Here is a 25,566-nt window from a genome sequence, read left to right on the forward strand (position 1 = left end):
TCAATGACAGCATGAGGGAGAGCAAAACTTGAGTAAGCACAGTAATTCTGTAAGTAAGCAAATAATTCTGTAACTAGGGAGAATGATAGTTGGCAATGAGGTATAAAGGGCAGAGGAAACCCATAAGACAGAGTTCTTGCTTACCACAGATGACGCACCTGACAGAACCCACAAATAAGGGGTCTTGCTGCATACAGTGTAGTGGCACTGAAAGATTTAGGACCAATGTTACCACTTACTAGAAAAATTGCTAATAATTTTAGTAGTGCTAAGGAAGCATGCCACACATCTTAGACTTCCTCTCCTCCACAAATATCTGTAGAAATTAATACGTAAAGCATAGCCCATGCTACTTGCTACTCACAAATTCATGATGTGGCTCTGTCTCCTTCCGCAAGGGTGGATCAAATTTTACTTGGCCAACTAGAGAGGAAAATGAAAAACAAGAATTTAAGTTGGACTGAGATAAGAAATAGTTTAGCTCAAGGTCAATAAAAAGAAATAATTCAGCTGAACAAGTGTATCTTACCCCCACGGATGGAAAGTTTTGATACGCGCTCAACTTGTGCCTAGTAGAAAGTAATGGGTGCAGAAATTGCTCATTGTCTATCACAAAGACAGCACTGTCATCATTTGCCTCGACTTCTCTTTAGATGGACCAGGAAAGGGATTTAAAGAACAGGACAGAGGAGTGCCCTTTTTAATGGAGTAATACAAGAAAAATACATCCATTGTGTGAATTCACTCATGGATTTGTTCTTCTGTGAGACTCACCAGCACTAATGATCTTTGAATGAGACTTGGAGAGTGCTAATCACATCTTGTAGAACAGCTCTTTGGTAGATGCTCTTTAACATTCCTCCTCTCGTTTTTAGCTTAAGAAAAAGGCTTCAAGTATTACTCTGGTTTATTTCAAGCAAAGAAGTAATTGCATTTTAGGGGATGGAGTCTGGCTTTAACAGCCAGTGATCAAACTTTTCTTTTCCTGATTTCAGTGTGATTGTTTCAATTTGCAAGTAAAAATGACAAAAAGATGCTAAATTTATGAAGGATGAAAAATCTTCCCCTGCTACAACTATAAAATGGTACAGATTTTCATTTCAACTCTACAGGAACCTTTGTATTTTTTGATCAAACAGTCCAAGATTTAATTGCAATGCTTCCCTTGTTCAGACATCTAGATACAATATACTTAATAAGCAGCATTGTAACAGTGTGCTATTCAGCAGAATCTGGCATCACTCTGAATAGCTGGAGTGAGGCTGCACTGGTCAGCCCTCAGAGGAGCTCAGGTTATACCTTCCTCAATTAAGATGAAGCAATGATGAGATTTATTAGAGTGCAGACATAAAAGACTGTATTCAAGTATTTTACATTAGTATTTATTCTGCAAAGTCACCTGAAGCCTATCTCTGTAGATGAAACTGTATGTTTTTATTTTGCTGTATATCAATAAAGATGTTTCTATATATGCCAGGTACCCAGCAATGCCAGTGGAAGTTACAGGTGAGCATCAATAACTAAACAGAGAACATTTAATATGCACATGCTTACAGTTTATTTCAGAGCGTGTTTTTTCTTCTCTCACATTTCTACTTGTTGAGTGAATTCTATGAGGCACGAGAGGCTAGAAAAGAAAAACCAAAAAGCTTTAATACCAAAGTATATTCACTTCAAACAAAGCATCCTTGCCCTGTACTGTGTACCTTGTCTTTAGCATGTTTCTTCAGCATATCGAAAAAGAAGAAAGAATCAACCGGAACTATCTGGAGACCTTTCATCTGTACGATGTCTTCAATTTCAACACAAGGGTTTTTGAACTCTGTCTCCTCAAATCCAGAGTCAATGCTGGCCAGCATTGACTCTAGGCATATAATATTTTCTTTTTGTACCTTCCAGTTTAAGGTTATTGATAATTTCCCAAATAAGCAGCAACACTAAATTAAAAGTGACTGGCAGCATTTTGATTTGTTTCGATATAAGAATCCTACTCATATCACATTCCCAGCTTCTAACCTAAACTTTTCCCCCCAATGCTCATTGATTAGCTTCTCTAAATAGATGACAAGGTAGCTTGAGCTTTTCAGAGCTGAACATAGGACAGAGTATTCCAGATATTCTTATGCTGTGTGGCAAGAATGGTGCCATCGTTATTACAAATTCACCTTGATATTTATGTTCCACTTTTCCCTAGAGTTCTGTTTACTGCTGTACTGAACAAAGGATCATGAACTTCAAGACTCGGCTTTCTTTTCTTTTGCTGCTTTGGGTTTTTTCTCTTCCTTCTACATCAATTACTGTAGGTTCTCTTGGAAACTACAGCATAAAGTTTCTTAGGAAGTAGTACAAAACCAACCGAGTGCTGTACAATCACACCCACAAATTAGCAACATAAATCTGAACGGTAATTTCTCAGTATGTTCTCTGTGATAAAAATCTTACCATTTCTTAAAAAAAAAAAAAAAGTCAGTTCTTCCTGATGTTAGCTCAAATAATCTATGAGTAATCCAGAGAATCTCAAATTTAAACATGCAAAGTGTGTTTACTACATCTCTCTGTTGAACCTGTGGCAGCAAAGTAACTTTTAATGAAAGCAACCCAACTAGCTAATGTCAGAAAATTGATATGCTGGCATTGTAACTTTGCTTTTACATATACTAATTATAATCTTCACTTGGCAACTTTTGATTTGGAACTGATGACAGAATTAAGAACTACAATTGCTTTACAATCACAAGGAGTCATGAACCACATTTATCCCTAAAATATTATCTGAAAGTATTATTCCTGTCCTCCTCTCCATCTCACACAACTTCTTTGCTTTATATTAAAATCCAATATACTCATACTGCTTCACCTCACATATATGTTCACTTTGGTCTATTTTGAAATTACAGTCTCCAAGACTGTGGGTACATATTTCCTCCTATAGCTCTCACAGGCACTTTTTCACCTTTTCTAAAATCTCTCAGTTCTCCCTTTCTGCAGTTGTCTGGTTTGTCTATTATGCATTCTTCTGAGCTTTAAAGAAAAGTGGTTTGCTATAGCTCGAGATGCATTAATTTTTTATTTTGGTTTGATTTGATTTTCTACTCAAGTATTTCAAACACTAAGTGCTGAAAGTGAACAATGGACATTTCGAAAGCTGGCTGGGGGCACCAACAACAGCGTATTGCTCAGAGGGTCTGTGCAAAGTTCGAGTAACAGCTCTATGGGTCCCAGAAGGAGGAACATCCCAGAGGGAATTACTGCTTGAGTTCTGGTAAGATGGGTCACAGTTCTTGTGGGAAGGAAGGCTCTTTCCTATCCCCTAACAAATCTAAATGTAGCTGACTATCAAATCCTCATCTCCCTGTCACAAAGGCAGAGCTCTCAAGTCATCTTGAACGCCCTACCTGGACAACAAACCAACAAAAACAGCTGACATACAAGGTGTGCAAGCTGTGATCAAGTACAAAGGAATATAGGTTAACTTCCTGACACAAATGCAATTCAGACACAACTTTAAGCATAGTATGGAACTTAAGAGCAATCTTATCCCCAAAACATATAGTGTATGAAGGAACAAACATAAGCAGTTTCCTCTTTGCAGCCCTTTCCACTAACGCTGTATCCATCACAGGAATCACTGTCATAAAAATGTGGTAGAGAAGCAGTTTCCAACAGCTCTAAAGGTTTGTTTATCAGGGGGTGAACACAGAGTCTCAGATGGAAATCCTTTCTTTGACCAAAGGGGAAACCAAATGGTCCTTCATTCTGGGGGAGGGGTGGGGGAAAGGACGAGATGGAATCATAGAATCAAGAACGCCACAATTGCAGATGTGTTACCACATGAATAGTGACTATATCAAGGGGAGAGCTGTCTGGTTACACCTGAATAAGCAGACTGCATGATTATTATCTTTTGCGCTTCCACAGTATTAACCACATTGAATGTTACTTTTGCCTGAATACAGTTGAGAATGATTTGAAGATGTAGTAAGGCATTCCTCAAAGCGGTGGCAAATCCACACCTTAAATTCACATCTTACTCTCTATCTCACCCACATAACTCTCCAGAGTATCCAAAGGGTAACTGCACCTCCACAAAAGCAGCATGGGCCAGGTGAAGAGCTGGCATCACAGTGCACAGTAGACTTCCCTTCAAAGACCACTGAAAACCACAAAAGCTCTCTAGCCTTCAAAAAAAAGAAATTAGGGAGTAGGTCTGAAGCTCAAGATTCTCACCAAGTTTGTACCCTCTTATGTTGCTTCTTTCCATTTTTGATGGATGCATTCAGGTGATTGCCTCTAGTATAGAAGCAGAAACTCCCCAAGTTCGGATGAGCACCTTCATCTACCTCTATGAACAGGCAGGTCTTGGAGCAAGTTCAACTATGTATAAAAAGAGCATGCACATTTCTTATCCCCTTTGATTTATTAGGGGAATGACCACGAGGCTAGAACAGCTTTTTCTGTGGCAGGACTTTTTCCTCATGAGAAATAAAGATGTTGCTCAAGATGCATCACAATCTTTTATCTACTTTGTTCACAGAAGAGATTCTACCTTGCTTTTTGCATAAGGAAGAGCTTTCACAAATGCCACTATCAGTTTTATTTTGCAGGTGGATTAAATGCCCCAATGATTGAAATATTATCTGGCAGCATGGTCAGGAGAGAAATGAGAAGAGACATCTGAGTTGTCTGTCATACAAAGAAGATTAAGCACTACAGGTAATGGTGACTGAAGCGCACTGAAGAGCTTGATACCATGTGATGAATAATGATGGAGAAATAACAAGAAACTTGAACTAATCTTACAAAGAACAAAAGTCAGAAGACATGTGAGACAGCTTGCTTATCCCTCAGTACTGCCAGTCAGCCTAGCTCCTTTGTAAATGATGAAAATAAGCATCTTTTCTGATCACTGCTGTGAGATTGTTTTCTTTTCCTACTATTTTCTCCCCAGATAAGGTATAGCTTTTTTCCTGATACCATGCTTAATTATGGGATTAACTGGTAAGTAATATACTGAACAACAGAAGAACTTTCTTAATAATAAGGCAGAAGTTACATGAAAGAGTACTATTTTGAAAGCTAAAGTAATAGTCAATAAAACGTGTACTGAAGTGATGCCATACAGGAAGAGAAACAAGATTCTCCATCTAAGTGGCCCAAAATGAAGATGACTGAGATTCCTGCTGAAGATGCATGCAAGTGACACAGGTAGAGAGAACATCGATAATTCAGTACAGCTTCCGGAAAAGCTGGGAAGAGCCACAAGGCAAGCTACTCTGATCTGAGCAGTGCACTGATAGGAAGCACACCCCAAACAGATACCTTTCCTTCTTGCAAAGGCTCATGAAAGCATTGGCTTTCTGGTTTCAACAGCAATTCTGCTTCAGACAGGCCTCAGAGCTCTCAGTGCTGTCTCTGACAGCAGTAAGGAATCAGATAGCTTTCTCAACACTGATGCGAGTGTCTAATACAGTCAGTGCTTCCTTCTGTATTTAACTTCACTGAAGAGTTTTTATGGAAAAATTCACTAAGGGCTCTCTTCCACTTGCAATTCTTTTAAGCATATGAACTATTCAACCAATCTTTATGCCTTTCTTTCCTTTCCTCCCCAAGAAATATTTAACAAAAACTAACACTGTGCTCTACAATAGAAAACTGGATTTCACTTATGCTTCTTCAACTTCTAAGGAAGACAGAAACAGACTCAGTACACGTCAACTTTTCTTTGCTGTTCGGGAATGTGGAAGCTCATTTAACTTGTAAAATCTGAAAATGAATACCTTAAAGTAGTTGCTCCTTGTAAGACTATTTTCATTTGAATGCATTTTGTGACTAGCTTTCCATAAAGAAAAGTTAAATGTTTAAGTATGCAGTTAACGAATCAATGGAATTTATGGGAAATGTAAACTTTGGAAAGTCTTCACTAATATAAAATTAAGTGTGAAGATGGGATGCAGTAAGAAAGCATTTTTCTTCCCGTATTTGTGAAACACTTTAGCATGCTTATGTAGGAATGATAAACTCAGCAGGACTGTTTTTTCCCCACCTGCTAAAGCAGAAAGGCAGAAACTTTGCCTTTGACAGAATCAGAATGATCTAGGTGACTTGATTTCACTTTTAAGACGGAAAAAATAAGCTGCAAGAAACACACAGCAAAACATTTGACAAAACACATCTAGGGAATCCCTCTTTTTCTTCTTTTCATGTCAAGGTTGAACAGACAGCAGACTATGAGCAAAAGACTAAGCTTTATGTAAGTGTGAAATGATTTTTATGAATGTTTCCCTTGCAGATGAACAGAAACATCATTCCATGAGGAAACAGAAAGTAGGAGGCAAGGCAGAACTCAGGACTAGAGAAGTAGTCCACATCCACTTTTGCAACACACATTCTTGCAAGGATGACAGTAAATCAAACTTCAAAAATACTAAAATATCTTGTTCTTTAAGCTTCTCTCCTGCAACTATAACAACACTGGTAAATGTCTGTACTTGCGATGGGGCAGCACAATTCGAAATAAGTTACCCTTGAGAGTATTCTGAGATCACAACAGGTTCTGTGGCTCAATAAATAGTATTTATGTATCTGATCATTTTGTTTTGTTTGCAGATTAAATCCTAATCTGATTTTATGATTAAAATGTATTCCTACCTCTGGATCATCATCATCAAAATCATGGTAAGTGGAATGATCAGGATTGTTCATTTTATCCAGAAGTTCAATAGCGAGACTTCGATTTAATGGTTGGGTAACAAAAGGATGCTGAAAAAATAGAAGAAAAAACACATTAAAATTTTCAGTCATTTTTAAGCTTATTTTAATTTCAGAACATTTTAAAAAGGCATATGCAAATTTCTACCTGTAGTAATTTTTCGGCTGTAGGTCTTTTTTTAGGATTTTTTGTAAGTGCCATTTTCACAAAATGATGGAAACTATTGGACCTGCAAAATGAAATGGTAAACATTAGAATTCCTTGTCCAGTAAAATACATGATAATTATCAACTGAAGCAGAGAACTGCTTACCATTTCATTTTGTCCTTTAGCTTAGGAGGCTGGAAGTTGCTTTTCGTCATTAGAAAGAGTGCCCTGAAAAAACAGCATTTCTGTGGTTTGCATTGCTAATACAAGACAGAATATTAAATTCACTTTTTTCTGTTGGCAGTAAGAAGTCCATCAGTTTAAGAGACACTACCAGGGAAGATTACACATTTATGCACCAAAGAAGAGTTACAATTTCTGTCACTTTAATTGCTTAAAACTCGGTACCCTTGCAGCAGCCCCAAATACTGCAAGCACACATAGCCAGCTACTCCAAACAGATTATTTATGAAGATCTATTGGTGAAACAAGCTTTAACCATTTACTAACCTCATTGGATGCAAGTCAAACATCGGAGGCTGAAGTTCAGCAAGTTCTATAGCAGTTATTCCAACTGCCCAAAGATCACACAGTTGATTGTATCCACCTTTTCTTTCCACTGCAGCAACTTCTGGCGCCATCCTAAAGGGCAAGACACTTTTAGATACATTTCTCTCCAAAATTAAACATTCTTTTGTATGCAACAGTTTACTGTGCCTTCCTCTATAGCTCTCTATTTATAAGCTTATAGAATATACATTTATATGATATATATATATATGCATATATATGTAAAGGTATACAGCATACACATCCTAAAACTTAAGCTTCTAAATTTCACCCCCCAAAAAAGAGTTTCCATCACTCTGTCCCTTTCTTTCCAATTAATTAACATTGCAGTACTCCTTCATTTAATTGAGAGCAATGATAGGAAAATAATTCCCAAAAGGGGGCTGACCTGCTGGAGAGCAGCTCTGCAGGGAAGGACCTGGGAGTGCTGGTGGATGACAAACTGACTATGAGCCAGCAATGTGCCCTTGTGGCCAAGAAGGCCAATGGTCTCCTGGGGTGCATTAGGTGCCAGCAGGTGGAGGGAAGTGATCCTGCCCCTCTGCTCAGCCCTCGTGAGGCCTCGTCTCAGTACTGTGTCCAGTTCTGGGCTCCCCAGTACAAGACAGACATGGAGCTACGGGAGAGAGTCCAGTGTAGGGCTACAAGGATGATCAGAGGGCTGGAGCACCTGCCCTATGAGGAACGGCTGCGAGAGCTGGGCCTCTTCAGCCTGGGGAAGAGAAGACTGAGGGGGGATCTTATCAATGTGTACAAGTACCTGAAGGGAGGGTGTCAAGGGGACGGGGACAAACTCTTTTCAGTTGTCCCATGTGACAGGACAGGAGGCAGTGGGCAGAAATTGAAGCACAGGAAGCTCCGCCTGAGCGTGATGGGGAATTTCTTCCCTGTGAGAGTGACGGAGCACTGGACCAGGTTTCCCAGAGAGGTTGTGCAGTCTCCTTCTCTGGATATGTTCAAGGCCCACCTGGATGCAACCCTGTCTAACACGCTCTAGGTGACCCTGCTGAGCAGGGAGGTTGGACTAGATGATCTCCAGAGGTCCCTTCCAACCTTACTGATTCTATGATTCTATGGAAACAGAATCCCTCTTTCACTGGAGCAAACATGAAGTTTTCATCAATCATTTTCCAGTGACTAAATAGGCAGTTTCAAAAACAGCTGTTTGGCAGGAAATGGAGGAAACCAATCGGTTTTGGACTTTCTTTTTGCAATAGCAAAAGGAACTGTCAGAGTCTAAGATATAATTATTCAACTAGACTAAAATCGAAATAAAATCATGCATCCCATTCCAGAAAGCGATCAACTGACTTTGAGAGGCATTCAAAATAGGAATATAATAAGCAACAGCTTTCTGGTCTCCAGAAAGCATGACACCTGAGGGCTTACTGTCAGCTCTAAACAGAGTACTCCTTGTCTGTAACATCTATCACAGTGTAACGTTGAAAGGCCTCATTTAAGTTTACAAAGTAGTTTCAGATCCTCAGGTGGAAAAATGTTACATACATAACTGACTTGCATAAATAGGAATACCTAAAGAAAATGATTCGGTACGCAGCCTCACATGTTTTGGATTGCTGAAGTAAATCAGGCATTTGATTGTCCTGTGTAGCCACATCAGATGGCAAACGTCTTGATGTTTTTAAGCTTTGGACGTCACTAACCCAAAAGACCATTTCAAATGGAATAGCAGATGGAACTCAGTGCAAGACAACAGAATATGACTTACTAAGTACTGCAATACAGCAGTAGATAACATCACTTTGGAGATACCTCACGTGCCACATTATTTGGACACAGATATCCTTATCCACAAGGAGGAAGAATTCTACTGGAATTCTGGAACAAGCTAAGTCATCAGATTTGGTGGTGTGACTTATTTCGATTTGGAGAACATTTTTGTAAATACAGTTTATCCAGAATTTCACTGCCTACATTAACCCATAGTATGGGTCCCAATTACTGTCTGATGTTACCAGAGATGGCTCAATCGATATTTGTATGTATTAGACTTTGTAAAGAAATCTCCCTACTTTCAAAAAAATCACAGAATTAAAGAGTTCATAAAAGAGAGAGACAGACAGATGGGGACTTTAAATCAAAAAAGGAAGCTCCCAAAGGAGGAACAGAGAGTTACTGAGGTAGAGGGGGAGCAAGGGATAAGTTTAAAATTAGATGGAAGAGATGTGAAAAGTAAATAGATGGATTACTGGAACTAAAGACACCACAGTTTGCCCCCTTGTTTCTCTGCTATCCAACCACCATACCCTTGCCCGCACAGGCACCACTAATAACCACCACAATCTTCACACCGCTTCTGTTTCTCACTCAGCTTTGCCCTCCACAGTCTCAACAGTTTTTGCTTCCTCATTTCTCCTCCCGAATCTGCGAGAAGCCTCGCACAGGAAAAGCGGCGCTTTTCATCAGCATTTAACCTATGTAACGCTTTCAAAGTTACTGTTTAAGGTTACGGTACGTCATTCGAGAAGCCTGGCACAATTTGGAAGTTACACAGTGACAGAGGTCGGGGCCGCAGTCGCCCAGACGTCTCAGTGGGGAAACAGCCACGGATCACTTACGCAACCGCGACTGAGGGGTGCTCGAGCTCCTCCGAAAGGGAAGCGAAGCCATGCCTTGGCGTGACTCCCACTACACGGGAATGCGAAAAATGCTGCGCTTGAGTCTACTTCAAGCGTGAATATTTGGATGCAGTTTTTGCCTTTACATACGCTTTTTCTCGTAAACGCTATACTTCCATACAGAAAACTGAGTATTTTTCAAGGAAAAAACACACAGAAAATTGCTATTTTTACAGGGAAGAGCATGCTATTTACTTGAAGGCAAAAGGGAACAACCAACTCCAGGAGAGAAAGAGCAGAGGAAAAAAAAAAAGTTGAAATATAAAAAGTATAATTTATGCAAACTGCTTTACTGGAGGAAGGATTAAGAAGCAACACAGATAGAAGAGAAAGGTAAGTTTTAGTTCAACCAGTCTAAACAAGTAAGGCAAAAGGAACACAGAAGAAGAAAATGGCTTAAAGGCACATTTCAGATGTGGCAAAAGCATCTGTGGAGACAAAAGTGAAATCTCATTACGAACTGAAGAGTTGCAAAAGAGATTAGCTGGGGTGGGGGAACATAAGGCACCAAAATGGATGATCCGGAAAGAAAAATTTAAGATCAGAGTTGAAGACATGTAAAATTATAGCTAATTTTAAATTGACTAAATTGAGATACATTAGTCAGTAGTAATAGCAGCACATCATTTCAATTTTTCAGAGTGTAATAGCATCTTGTCTGATGTTCAGTTAGTTCAGGATTTAGCATAAATATTTCAAACATGATAGCTAAAAAGTCTGAGAGCCTTCAGTGATTCACCTACCCAGAAAGTTTTACTCAGCAGTGTTATATATTTTACTTTATATTAACAACCAAATAAAGCAGTTACCAATATGGGGTGCCAATGAATGACTTCCTTTTGGCAATTGTAGCTGTTATCTGTGCAGATACTCCAAAATCAGCTATATATTAAAAAAAAAAAAAAAAAGACAGTTCATAACTGAAGTAATGATTCACTGCAATTCATTGCTTATGAAACATGCCGGTTTGCTTTCACTGTTTATTTTTTGTTAAATATTTCCAGTATTAAAAAAAATAATGAATCTTACAGTGGAGGAACCAAATGATGGAAAATTGGTGACTCTCAAATTGTGGGCCAGCTCTGCTAGACCACCTGCCAAATATGCAGGCTGCACACAAACATGTCAACGCAAGAAAGAAAATGGCTAGCACAGATTCCTAACATGTGCTCTCTGAATATGAAAAAATATGCCGTTTAATATTCTCTAAGAGATTCCTTTAGGGAGCATTTTAAACTACATTTCATACTTAGGAACTCTATATGGTGCATTTTATTAAAATTAAACTCTCTGATTTGATTTTTAGCTTGCCTTCATAACACTTTCCCCCCTCCCTTCTTACCTCAATGTTCCAAAACTATGCTCCAATTACTCCTAACGTACTAATTTGTTGGTGGACTGCTAGATATTACTAGTAAGAAAAAAAATTATTTGTGATGTGTTCCCCATTGATATTCATTAATTCCTTACACAAGCAATTATAATAGATTAAAATCAGAAAGTCTTCTGCATTTATGTTTACAGTCCACACAAATTTAACAGAATCTTATTAACAGAGTTTTATTAACTCACCTAATTTTACATGGCCATTATCCGTTAAAAGAATGTTTGCACCCTTAAAAACAAAAAGACACTTTCAATTAAAACACGCAGAAATTTCTGATACACCAAGAATCATGCATTCAAGAAATCTATAACCGTATAAAGGAAATATTTATGAAATTAGCAAATTGCTATTCTATTATACAGCGGAACTGGGACATACGAGGTTTCTCATGAAGTTTAAGTTTAGCCCTCTTTAGCCTATGGTACTACAGAGTTTCCATTGCACACAAAACCCTCTCAAACAGCAGAATTTGATGATTTGCCTATGTTGATGAATTCTTACTTTCTTTTTTTCTATTTACACTGATTGAAAGGAATCAGGAACTGTAAAAGGTCAAAGTGGAAGTAGTTTAATTTCTTTTCCATCTGTAGGAACTGGTCTTCTCTTGTTTGAGAGCCATGATAATTTGAGCCTTAAGGACATGCCTTGACATTCAAGCGTTTAGCAAAATTACTTCCGTCTTTATGCAATAGAGATTCTATTATTTTTTGTGACTAATGGACCATTTACTTCAGTTTAATAATAAAAACTAACCCAAAACAACAGTTGGTATCACGAAATTATCACATACAAGGACTGAAGACAAACCTGATCTGAAGACGGAAACCAGTGACAGGTAGATTGGAGCAAAAGTAGAAGTTTGCTGAACACAAAGCTAAACGCAGAGCTATGAATGCCAGCACTGTCCATAGACCGGACAGAAAGGAGGCAAAGAAGAGTTTCCAAAGAATTTAGGCTTTTCTAGACTATGGGCTTTTTCAGACTACGGATTTTCACAGGGAAAGGGAAGTCAGGCCTGCAAGAATATTTGAGCAATGCAATCTACTCTGGCAAGCGTTGCACAAGTATAGTTAATGAGCCTTATAAACGGAGCTTGGTAAATACTACGATAGCCCAGTTAACATGTTCTCAACTTTGTATGCCCTTCAAGACTAACACGATAAATATTCTGAACACATAAAACTTTGCTACTGAAGGAAGCAGGTATAACTCGACAGTGAGGAGATCTGCAGATGATGATACTATTTTTCCATGTTCGTGAGAACAAAATTTTGTAAAATCCAACTGTAAGCATTTTAGGCATTTTAATTAGCACAGTTCTGTTCAGAAACAGACACCAATGCACTGCATCCTTTTAAGCATCATTTAGTATTCTAAAACATACGACAAAAATATCCAAGTTTTGTGTCCAAATTAATCAATCATTCAGAATTGATTTTCCTGAGTGCTCAGAACCCAAATATCCTTCTGCAGTCAACGAGAACTACTTGGAAGACCTCACAGCTAGGCTGTATTAAGACATCTGTGGTTGAAACTACCATGTGCATTGCATCCCTGGTTTCACAAAAAGCATAATGCAAAGGAACATCATAATTTACTGTCAGATTTCCAGGTGAAGCCTGCCAGGTTTAAGCTGGAGTCTGAGCAAGGAAGAGTTTGGAAAGGTGAAGAGTAGGTAATAAAATTCCAGGGACAAAAAGTGAACAGGAGGCACCAGAAGGAATCTACAACAGAAAGTTTAATAATCTGTGCAAGCCAGTTTTGGTATCCCCTTGTCAAGGTTAAATTTTAAACAAATCAGTGCTAAGATTTTGTGCTAGCCTCTCTAGTTTCAACATGGGATGGAGGAGACAAAAGAAGCAGTCTTCAGTCTTTAGGAACCATGCAAAATAGCAGCCACTGCCCTGCAAACTGCTCACCAAAGAAAAGGCAAGATGCTAAAGCAACAGCTCTGTTTACTAGCAGGTTCACAGAGAGGGTATGTCAAGCTTCTTGAAGAGGCCAAAGTCTTGTCTTCTTCTGCAGAGAACACATCCTTATGGCAAGCTCAACATGTGCTACTCTGAGCACCAGCTGATGTCTAAATTTCACAGTACTAGTCTAAATAAGTGCTCTGTTTGGCTCCCAGTAAAAGAACAAACTACCTCCATGAATGTATTTTAAAGAAAATTTTTTCTTGGGCAGAAAATTTAGTCTTATTCTAATAAGCATAAGAAAACAAGTTATTTAAAAATGTCTCCAAAATATCTCCAACAACAAAGAACTGTAACAGTTGGTATATCTGATCTTAAAAACATTAAAATTCCCTTCAGCTTCAACTTACCTTAATGTCTCTGTGCATTTTTCCTTTACTGTGAAGATAATATAGTCCCTGCAGGAAATATTTAGGTAATAACTTAGTCCAATATGTTTCATTTTATAGACATCTCTTATTAAATAAACAGGCAGATTTGGGATTCAATTCAGTCATCTGAATGACTCCGAAGTACACTCTTATTTTTCAGTGTAATAAAATTTGTAAACTTGGTATTCCTAATAGCATAATATCTAAACATGGATAGAAGGAAAGAATAGCAGCCGCTTGTTGTAGGAAAACTCAACTTGAGAATGTTTTTCTTCTGGACATGCTAGTTACTTTTAAATTGCCTATCACTGTAGTGTTCAACAGTCTGATCACAAGATACCTAGTACAGAAACGTTCTCCTATATCATTACAGGTTTCAATTAACTCTAGAAGCACACTAGCAGACAGTGCCTTGGGGCTAGCATATCAAATCCAATTCTTGAAATTCTGCAGGAAGTATTAGATTATCTTTCTGGGGCTTGATGATGGCACCAAAGGATTTGAAAACTCAAGCCCAAATGTCTACAATGTCTAACTTGGGATGCCACCCAAGTTAGACATTTTAGTCTTTGGATGAATACAAGGAGACTGAATCCCTGCGTGACAAATCACAGAGCACGTCACTTCTGGCATTCCAGGCTTATCTCTAAAGTATTCTTCCACAGGGCAAACTGCAGGTAAATACCTGTGTCACACTGAGGTCATGGTTTCACTTGAGATGCTAATGGCACAGTGGACTTTTTGCCAGCTTGTGTAAGACATCAGAGTTAATTCCAAAAAGAAATTAGAATTGTTCTCAATTATTGGCATTTTCATGGATAGTCCAAAATAGACTGACAGAAAGAAGGGGAAAATGCTTACTTACATAACTTGGTACTTCAAATTTTCAAGTAAATAGCATTATACAGACAGACAACAATATTACTGACAATATATTTTAGGGGTATCTTTTCTTCGTCAGCTCATGAAAACCTTAGTATGATGTAGCTGAAGGCCTAATTTGTTATGAAATCCACCTCCTTAAAAGGAACTACAGATTTTTTTCTTTTCTTTTCTTTCTTTCTTTTTTTTTTTTTTTTTAAATAAAGAAAACACCCACAATCAACCCTGCTTACTGATGTTTTAACTTGGGTTCCTCATGGGAGTGACAAAAGATACCCAGCTGGACCTATGGTTTCTAAGATCCTCAAAGCAGGTGGGCAGGCAGTCCCAGAACAGAACTCATTTTGATTTGCTTCTGGTACAGAAGTGTAATTAATCAAAGCATCTAATTGATCATTGCAACAAACAGCATTAGCTGGTGAAGTCCCATTTATACTCCTTGTACTTAAATCTCTGAATGTCACTAGCACAAAAAGTCCCCAAACCTCGCTCAGTTTTACCACAGTCCTGAAAGAATCTAAGGCCACCATTTTCAGAATTGAATGCCTGGAGGTAAGTACTTTAAAATTCATATTTAAAGGACCTACCTTTTCAAAATCAGTCTCACTGATTCCAATCAGAACTGACAGTGAGCATTTTTTGAAATCAGACCATACAACAGGCTTCAAAATATGAAGGTCAAAAGCTAACTTTAGGCACTCGAGTAAAATTCTGGACTCATGGAAACAAAGGTAAAACAAACACTGGACAATTGACTTACAGACTGACAGAAGGACCATATTCTCAGATTTCTGACCAAGAAAAATGACTGCTGGATTATAAATTATAACAAGGTATCAGAAACTCATAGTGTAGTAAATACACAGTTACAGATAACTTTAGAATATACAAAAATGGGTACTGGCATAACACTTAGAAAGCAAAGCAACAAACTTCCTTCTCATAGCAATTTAGAAAACAGATCAAGAATTCTCCCCAAACAACAATTACTTCACAAATTCCATTTTATACACTAAACACTTCTCAGAGTTTAGAAAAAAGGGGTTAGGGTTCGAAAACCAGAAGAACACCACTCCCACATGCTACAGAAGTCAAGCAAGAGACTTCACTGTAAGAACAGAAAAAAATAAAAGCAAAAAAAAAAAAAAAAAAAAAAGGAAAAGAAAAGAAAAAGCTGTGTTTTCTGAGTCATAAGTCAGTAACCTCTGGCACACTGTAGGCAAATCCTAAATGGCACGCAGCATAGTTGGCTCAGAGACAACAGACAGAGGTTGGACAGAGGTATCTTGAGAGCGTAAAAGGCAGCAGCTCTCCGCTGCTGGCAGTCAGAAGATTCACATTCAGCGGAAGCCGAGAACTGTGCTCCCGCATGGATGCGGGATAAGCTTTATCAGACACAGCTTTTTTGGAAGGGTTACTGGTGGACTTAACCTGTAATTTGGGAAAGAAAGACAAAGCTTGGCATATCCATGATAAGAGTCTGATGCCATAATTTGAACATCAAGTACACAGGCATCTTTTTTTCTTGTTGGCACAGACCATCAATCAGATATGCAAAATTAAATCTTTAATTTTTCCTTCAAATGTATGATAAACTTATATCACAAATCAGAGAAAAAGATACGCCACTTTTCCCCCTTTTTTAAGGGGAAAAAAGAAAAAAAAAAAAGAAAGCAACAGAAAGAATGTCAGCTTTCATCTAAGGATAATTTGAAGGCTACGCAGATTACACAAACCAGTTCTAGGCTACAAGAAAGGACCTCCTAAAAAAATCAGAGGAAAATGGTAAGTCACCTAGACATTACACTTCCATGGCATTGCACAGATATATTTAGCTTTTATTTTTTAGCTTCTAACATTTTTACATTAAAAAACAACTGTACACAAATTATAACACAAACAAGAACCTTTGAACATACTACCTGTAGTGTTTCTCTGCTAACATAGGCAATCTGCTGTTCTGAAAGTGGTCCAGTCACTGAAATGGAAGGAAAAATAGTTATTTCTTTCTCAAAATTCAGTAAGATACTTTTCCTCCCAAGCCTGTGCCTCAGTTACTTCCCATTCACTGAGATGATCTGACGTCAGATCCAGCTGGAAGAAAGCACCATGCACCTTTCCAAACTCTCCCTCTGAGCAGCCTAGGAGCTTCCCAAGGTAAGGGAGTCTTCGTCTCCCTCCAGATTCCTGTTTTATTCAAGTCTCTTAAAGAGAGAGGATTTAATTATAAAGAAAAGCATAAATCAAACCAAACACTGAAACACAAACAAGGGCTGGCCTATGGCCTATTCTCAGTCACAGGCCTTTAATCCTGAAATTAAAAGATTTTAAGAACAGGAAATGCTGTCCTCACTGCAAGCTTCTCAGGTTCTGGAGAGAAAATAAAGGAAATAAATGTTGGCTGGGGTTTCTCAAAGGAAACTGAAGGAGTAGCAAGTTAAAAATTAAAACAAGATTTAAGAACCTAACTGCTAAGCTTCTTCAAAACTATAACCCTATAAGAAATGAGTATCATGCAATATACATTCTTTAAAGCAGATCTAGAGTCATCTGTCCTTTTCTGAAAGAAAAGCTCCAAAATCACATAAAACTAAATATATTAGCATCCAGAGTACATAATTCTAGGCGTTTGTGTTTACTCTGAGTAATTTTATTCTGCCAATGTTAAATGTTATTTTACTTAAAATTTAATTGTTGAGGCCCATGGTCCAAGCAGAATAAGGCACTATGGAAATTAATTAAGATCAGAAAAGAGCCTTTCCCTCTAGCCGGTAGCAGAGAAGCCAAAAGTCAATTGCAACAGGAAGCCATTCCTGCACGACATTTGTTCAGGCATTTATATGACATAAGCTCACTTCCTACTCTACAGGTGTTCCACATAAAACCTATTAGACACGATGCTCTTACCAACATTGGCAGAGATGTAAGGGATTGATGAGGCTGTGCTCAAATGACTAAGCTGCTAGAATAGTCTAAAACTGTAAGCTGGTGCTTGATTTTCATGGCATCGGAAATAAACACGAAAATATTTATACAAGCTGTTTATACACAAGATAAGGACGTGACCATACGGATGCAGAAAATCTTTGCAAATTAGAGTTTCCACCAATTTCCTGTTTGAAAAATATCACCTCAGAATCACTGCTTGTTTGTGGCTTTTCTTTTTCCTAAGCACATCTTATTGCCAGTGCATTATAAACCCTTGAAACCATTTTTGCCTTTTGAAAATTGGCAATCGACTGATCATCTCTTTATACAATAGATTTACACACCCCTTGTTTTTTTGACCACTTGTTGCACCTAAGCCTAAAGCAAATATATAGGTCACCTTTGCTTTCTGCATGCCTTGTATCTGGCAAAAAAAGCCCCTCTTGGCACTACTGCAATACAAACAAAGTCACTGTTTACAATGCACAGAAACATCCATGCTAATCAATCCATTTATATAGGTATCCGTAGACAGTGGTATAGATTATATTAAGACAAAAGTCAAAAGCTGAGAAACAAAATGGCTATAAAGGAAAATTGCACAAGTTCTTCATTTTAAAATACAACTTTATTTTTTTTTCAAAAAAAGAATAGAAGTTATTTCCTTCCTTCAGCACTTTAGATACTGACCACTACTTTTTTAATACTGTGTAAAATTAAAGTATAATTAATTTCGTTCTGAAAAAAAGTATATAAGTAAGATAGGTTGATCATCAATAGGCCATTACTTATTCTAAGTTTAAGATTCATCCTCTTTCATTCCAAAAGACTGTAATCATCTCCATTTTCAAAAGCAAGCTTTACTTAGCTTTTTACGGAAGTATGGTTTTGACATACCATGGTAAATGTCCTGTAGAGAGCCACCTCCACAAAACTCCATGCAAATCCATAGCTTGTCTCGTCTATAAAGGGAATAAGCCATTCACAATATAACAAGCTCTGCATTATGGAAAATACAAATCATAACAATGAACATGATTTAATCTTTATGTGATAATGCACTGTCAAAATAATACCTAATGAAACATCCAAAAAATATTCTAGTGTTTATAAGAATAGTACAAACAGTATTAATGAAATGTATGCACACTAACTTTTGTGAAGACTGATACCAAAATGAAACATTTCTACCGATACTGGAGAGAATATAGATACTGGGTCCTTCTTTCTTCCTCATTTTTCACTTCTCCACTTCCTTCAGGGCAGAAGAGGTTCAAAAAAAAAAAAAAAAAAAAAAAAAAAAAAAAAAAAAAACCACACACACACACACAAAACAACCTCCCACCCCACACAAAAAACCACACACACACACACAAAACAACCTCCCACCCCACACAAAAAGCCCTAGCAGTATCTCTCAATTCAATTCCTTCCCTTTCTCCACAACAAATGGAGCGAAGCTCTGATGCTTCAGCCAAAGTTAGGCATAGTGCAGCCCATGTTGTGGGCAAGTCCTTGCTGCCATTATGTCTTTTCCCTCAAAAATATCCGTGGATATTTTTGGTAGTGGGGGAAGAGGGAAGCTCTTCTGATCCCTCTCTCCAAGGGAACTGATTCAGCCTGACTCATTGTGCTCTCAGGAAAGGGTGATCTCCAGTTTAAGAACAGATAAACAGGCTGAAGGCCTCAAAGGAACAGTACAGTGAAGAAAAGGCACAGTTACGGTTTTCTTCTTTTATTTTCACTCAATGATTTTCACTGGTGTGACACATGTAGCAAGCACAGCTGCAAGGAGGCATTTTGGAGTGCAGAAAACCCGAGATGTGCCTGGTGCCTGGTCAGTCCTGGCAGTCGAAACAAACAGGAGAAAGAGCGACTGCACACATGGGACACGGGACAACCAAAGGAAAGCCTGACGGCTACTCCACAGCCCCCGATTTTGGGTTGCTTACGTTCAGGTTCTGTTCCAATAGCCGAGAAACTGCTCTGAGAAACGTTCCTGGAAGTGTTTCGCGAGGCACTTGCTGAGCTTATCCCCTGGGCTGGCACTCGCTACTATTTTTCACCAGCAGGTAGCAGTTAAAATAGCTGCTGTTCCAAGGTGGAGCTGTCTTTTTTTGGATATCCTCTCTCTTTACGTCCCCCCTCCACACGCTCCTCATAGCAAAGCCCTGGTTGCTTCTTCTAGTGGCGCGAAGGAAACTGTTGAGGCTTTTCAGTTTTTAAGCACAGTTTTTTTACTCCATACCTTTTCTACGGGTTAATTAAAGCACTGCTACTCTGACATAAAACAAAGACTTTTCACTGAAATAAGGGATCAAAATCAGACACAGAAGCAGTCTCAGGTACCCGTGAAAGACATGGGGATTAGCAATGGCAGCAGGAGAGCACGAGTGAGAAAGGAGCACTGGAGACAGACACTTCCAAGTCCCTTGTTCATTCCCTACAACAGTACAGCACTCGGACAGGGACACCTTGGGGGGGGGGGGGGGACTGTGCTCCCAAAAGCCACTCTCTCACGCGGCTACATCCTGTTTTGACGCCAACAGCAAAAGCAGCGTGGAAACGGGCAAAGGCTCGCATGATCCCAGCAGCCTCGGGGCAGCGCCCAGCAAGCTACCTTGCAAGGAGAGCACCCGCTCACGAGGGAGCACCAAGGAGATGGGCACAGGACATTCACACCCCTGATTACTGTGCGCTAACCTCCCCCCACGGCCAAGCCCTACAGAAAAGGAAAACCTAAGAGGATCAGAAAAGGAGCCTGCATTTCTAACTCACTATCTTGCCTTCTACTAATCTGCTGCTTGAATCCGAAGTGCTTTGAGGCAGTGAAGATCCATGTCATGACAGTAACGAGGTACCCCACTGCCTGCCTTTGCAGAGCATATGGTAAGCACAGCAAACAAAACGGAGACAGGATCAACAGTACCACTTAGTTTCTGTAACCTAACACCTCCGTTAACAGCAAGGCACTAATTGGACTCTCGGGAAAATCCATACATAAACAGAAGAAGAGCATGGGGAACAACATGCAAAGCAGTGCCAAGCATAGGATGATGATATTTTTCTTACTGTTCCTAGTATTGAAAGAAGCTGGCAAAACAAGAGGTCAGGCAAAGAGAAGTCTCTTAAACGCAGCTATTTAGTTGTTCAGAGGAAAGTACGCAGTAGGGCATCTGTTAAACAAGAGGGAGAGCACCAAGCAAGAACAAAAGAGAGCAGGCGCCTTAGCGTATGTGGAAAAATTAAATTCAGGGTCTACAAAGCTGCATCTTGACACCCTGAGACTGGAGGAAAATGAGTTTTTAAAAGAAAAAGTGTCACAGCCCAAGTACAGTGTCGTGGGGAGAAGCACCACTTCAATCTGTAAACTTCCATTAAAGTAGAATGTAATGATAATATTTGTTGAATATCTATTTTCACATGAGTCTTAAAAATCATCAAAAACAACTTTTTATTAGTTATTGTAAACACTCCAGACCCACTATGACTGATAAGAAAAAACAACCAGCAAGACAACTGATACTTTTGCCAATACTTCTACAAAACAAATAATCTTTCCTCCAAAAACAAACAAAAACCGAACAGTCACAGTCTGGTCAGAAGTTCATGCATTAGAAAAACAACTCAAGATAACTTCAACAGCACAGAAGAGCTCCAGCCCTCCCTTCTAATATTCCTCAAATACTTTTTCTTTGTAAATCTGCCTTGTTAAAAAGTTGCAACAGTGACTTTCAGGTTTGCTGAGCATGCAAGAATAGTGTCACGTATCAGGAAAAACGTCAACACAGCTTCCTTGCCAGGGTTGTAGAGAGGTAAAAATAAGCGAGCTTTACCACCTGGCAAGCTGTGGGCAGCCAGACTAATAACTACACAAATTCAGACCAAAAAAAGAAAACCTTTCATGAGACTTTGAGGTATTTATCACCAGTAAGACTTGATTGCCCATGTACAAGAAGCCGCCAATACTGAAGAGAACACAAGTAATTCACAGTTTAGGTTAACCTCAAAACTGAGCTAAATATTGAAAACTGAAGTGCAGACACTCCCAGGGAGAGTTTGGATTACCAAGCCCCTACACGCACACGTGCTCTGTCTGTACGCCCAGTCGCACAAACTTGCGCGTAATGCAGCTTGCACATCAACCCTATGCTGAAAAAAGCATTAAGGCTGCCAAGACAAGCACCCTTCAAGCTCGGGAACGCCAAAACAGCCCGGCTTATTCATCTGATAATCACACTACCTGCTTTGTGCATGCATATACATGACGGTACATGCAGGACACGACTGCGTACTCCTGGCTGCACAACGCCCTGCATCGCTCGGGGTCGAGCACAGATGCTGCTCATCTGATGAACTACAGCACAGTTTCTTTCCTCTTCAACCTTACCCTAAAGATTAATGTCCCCTTGGAAACTTCCTTCATGCTCCACACTAAACTATGTCTGCAAAGTACTAATATGGCCAGGTTTTCCACTACACCCCTTTGAAATGACCATAAAACCGAGATAATTCAAAACACAGATCCTAGGGGCTTGAATCATACCTGTAAGCATGCAACAGCTGCATGCAGCAGGCAAAGGCTAACGAGGCATTTGAACTGAGAGAGATGCAATGAATCCCCATCAGTGAGAAAACATGCTTTCAACGAGTGTCCAGGGCCACTCGGGACACTGGGTACAAGAAACAGGGAGAAGATCAAATTCCTCGGGACACCACTGCTCTCTGCCTTCAGCACGAGACCTTCCCGCCTCCTTCACACTCCTTGCCAGGACTTTTGCTCTCCCCCGTCGCTGACTCCAAGCTCTGGTACACTCGCAGCGTGGCCAATTTCCATTTACTCCAACTACACAGACATTCAGCATCAAGGTGACCGAGAGCACAACAAAGCACTCCACGCTCTCCGTTTCAGCATCTCGCCCCAGTTTCCTTCCGAGCAAAACAAGGAGCCACATAACTTCAGCTAAGCAAACTGGGGAGCAGGTGTTCAGCTGCTCTGCAGTGCTGCAAACACACACCAAAGCAGGCACTGCTGGTTATAAAGAGAATGCTAACTTTAATAGATCTTGAATGAAAGTTAAAAAAAAAATGCAGTATTTCAGGAGGTGACTTGGCAAAAGTTGGAAAGATTTTTGAAAGAAAAAAAGACATTCTGAAAACAAAAGCCACCTCCTGTCAAATATTAAATTGTAGATGTACCAAAGATGGTGCACAAGAGCCTTTCAATAACAAGGTTACCAAGATTTTTCAAGGGAAAAATATCATCTGTTTCTTCCTAGCCCCAGTCTCCAAAACATTTGACCTATATTGCTGAAAAGCTTTAGGCTATGGCAGATACCCATCAGGGAAAATTTTAACTTGAGTTGCTGAAGTCTAGTAAAGGTATGTATAATTGAGCTTGGCATCTTTCCATTAAGGATAGGGTCTAGCAACCTTGACAACATGCAGAGCTATCATGTCCCACCTATGCTGTCCCCAAATAGACAGAATACACATAAATATCTGAAATGAATCAAAAGCCTCTGAAACTGCATTAAAATGCATCACAGATTTTCAGAAGCCTGTATGATATGACTAAAATTATGACAGTATTAGGTTCACAAAATCCATCATTAGAAAATGTGCAGTCCTTACTATCAAGCAATTGATATGTCTAGCATAAAACATACATCAGGCTGCATTAAAAAGAATTGTAGCATCAAATGTAATTACGAATTCGCTATGGATTTTCTAAATACAGAGACTTTGTATGGAGCTTATTGCCACTGTATGGAATTCATTGCAATTGTAACAAGCATAACACCTTACAAAAGGACAAAAAAAAGGGGACAAAACAATTGAAACGTACATTATTACATATACTAAAAAACTATGCAGCTCAAGAGAGAAAAGTAAAGAACCAAAACGTTAATTTTTCTTATATTTCAAGGCAAAAAAATCACCAGTGTTTTTTTTTTTTAAAGGCTACATAGTTTTCATTTTTGTGTGCTCCAATACAAAATTATATTTAAGATTTAAGGTAGCACTACTACTCCTAAGCAAGAGGAGCAAAAACAAACAAAACCCCAAACTTTTCCTCTTTATTTCCCCATAAAATTCAAATCTAAGTTCTCACAGACACTTTCACAAGCCAACACCAGTAAAGTCATAATATTTCTGAGAACTGTACTATGCAATGTGGGACAAAAATATACACTTCCCAAAGTTTTGCAATTTTAAGAGATTTTTCACTGAAACAGATTTAAAAGACATTATGGATGCCTGCTATTTCTTTACACTTTTCACTCTTCTCCTTAACTCTTCCATTTATTTATTAAATTCAAAGTTTTTCAACGACAACTCATTTCCAAGTGAATGCGACTACTCTGTTGCAGAAGGATTTTATCAAAAGAAACATACTTATTTATAGAGAGACACTTCAGTAAACAGAAAAGATATTAAGGTAAATGAAAATAATATAATATATAAATTTGCTAAATCATGTTTTGCCTAAGTCTCCTTATGGACATGTCCTTTTCAAGGAGATAGAGGCATTTGTATATAAGAAACAAACTGTACCTGAGATAGCTGCCAAAATAAGCAACAATGTTTGGATGTTTACAGTCTTTCATCATAATGATTTCCTGCTGCACAACAGCAAAATCTTCTCCTGAAAAGCAGAAGAATAAATATTTTCATCAGCCCAGTCCATACCCTCCTCTGAACTGGACTTTCAGCACATGTTTTAAAAATAAATATTTTGAATAATTAAAAGTAATGATCTGCCAGGCTATAAATCAAACTCATCAGCAAGGTTTTAGCAATAAAAATTTGAACTCTTAAGGTAAGAGGCCTCATTCCAGGCCAGATGGACTTCACATCTGCTATCCGATATCTCTTATGACATTGGCCATATCTCTTTCTAAACTTCGTATTTTCCCTGAGACCCCACTGTGTCCATCTGCACATACCCTGTCATTAACCTAGGTTCTTAAAAACATGACAAAGCTTGCTATTTTTGGCCACATGTCCAACCCACATTTTATCACCTTCCTGAACCAAAGCCATTCAATATTACATTCCATAAACCATTCAACTATTGCAACTTTTCAGTATACTCAGTGAGCACAAAATTTTATGGGCTGTGCATAACTCATGTCCAGAATAAACACTGGCATAGTAAAGCCTAGGTGAATGCCAAAACTACTTCATGCTTAGGTTGCACCTGTCTTACTACAGAAATTTCTCACCAGATGCATACACTATAAAAAACTTGCACAAAGAGTAAAACCTGAGATGTTTGAAAGAGATGTTTTTGCTTTTGGAATGTGTGTGTCAATTTTATAGGTAAGGAGAAGAGAGAGGAGGTGAAAAGCTATCAAGCTATTTTACATTTGCTACTGTTATTTTTTAAAGAAGTTCTCTGAAGTTTGTTTAGCTCCTAGACAAATACAGTTCAAAGAAAACAACTCATTAACTTTAAGGACTTCATAGGTAAAATAAGCATGAAGGTCTTAAAAAGCTTCATGAATAACTTACAAAAGACTCTTCAAACAAGCTGAAGAAACATGAAAATTCAAAGTCATCCTCTCATGATGAGATAGGTCAAAATTCTCCTTTCAGTGTAACGTTATAGCACACTTCAGCATAACTTGAGAGCTTTTAAGCCAGAACACAAAGCTATTGTCCAAAATTTCAGCGTAGACAGCAAGCTTATGTTTATCAATTATATAGCTGTCAATAAATTCCAAATGTAGCACAAAATAAACTCCAATAGGACCAGCTAAATTATTATTTAAGAAAACATTTAAGTTTTTACTAACACATTACCAAATTCTTAGGTCATCAAGACATTACTTTTTAACCACAGACCTGATATCCATGTGTATTTTATTTACGGAAAGCAAATTTCAAACTGCAGGCTGCAAAGTAATGTCACAGTCACCTGTTTCCTATTTGTGATCTGTTGCCAATGGCTTAA

The 25,566-nt window shown here is 38.6% G+C and overlaps 1 protein-coding gene across 13 annotated transcripts in view; it reads right to left on the reverse strand.

The window, feature by feature from the left end:
* Positions 1 to 25,566, reverse strand: part of MAP4K3 (mitogen-activated protein kinase kinase kinase kinase 3) — an 84,199-nt gene that overhangs the window by 47,051 nt on the left and 11,582 nt on the right. For 12 of the 13 annotated variants that reach the window (XR_009957845.1, XM_062571635.1, XM_062571632.1 and 9 more), the window contains exons 3-14: positions 24,165 to 24,255; positions 18,504 to 18,568; positions 16,601 to 16,656; positions 13,776 to 13,823; positions 11,638 to 11,680; positions 10,875 to 10,947; positions 7,367 to 7,498; positions 7,022 to 7,084; positions 6,857 to 6,938; positions 6,649 to 6,759; positions 1,555 to 1,627; positions 365 to 423 (exon numbers count right to left, since the gene is read on the reverse strand). Coding sequence is in view for 12 of the 13 variants with exons in the window: in XM_062571635.1 (XP_062427619.1) it covers positions 365 to 423; positions 1,555 to 1,627; positions 6,649 to 6,759; positions 6,857 to 6,938; positions 7,022 to 7,084; positions 7,367 to 7,498; positions 10,875 to 10,947; positions 11,638 to 11,680; positions 13,776 to 13,823; positions 16,601 to 16,656; positions 18,504 to 18,568; positions 24,165 to 24,255 (896 nt within the window). In the remaining variant the exon portion in view is untranslated. The remainder of the gene's footprint in view (positions 1 to 364; positions 424 to 1,554; positions 1,628 to 6,648; positions 6,760 to 6,856; positions 6,939 to 7,021; positions 7,085 to 7,366; positions 7,499 to 10,874; positions 10,948 to 11,637; positions 11,681 to 13,775; positions 13,824 to 16,600; positions 16,657 to 18,503; positions 18,569 to 24,164; positions 24,256 to 25,566) is intronic. The other variant, XM_062571633.1, reaches the window with a different exon arrangement.

The sequence above is a fragment of the Rhea pennata genome, chromosome 3, assembly GCF_028389875.1.
Source record: "Rhea pennata isolate bPtePen1 chromosome 3, bPtePen1.pri, whole genome shotgun sequence".
Lineage (NCBI taxonomy): Eukaryota > Metazoa > Chordata > Aves > Rheiformes > Rheidae > Rhea > Rhea pennata.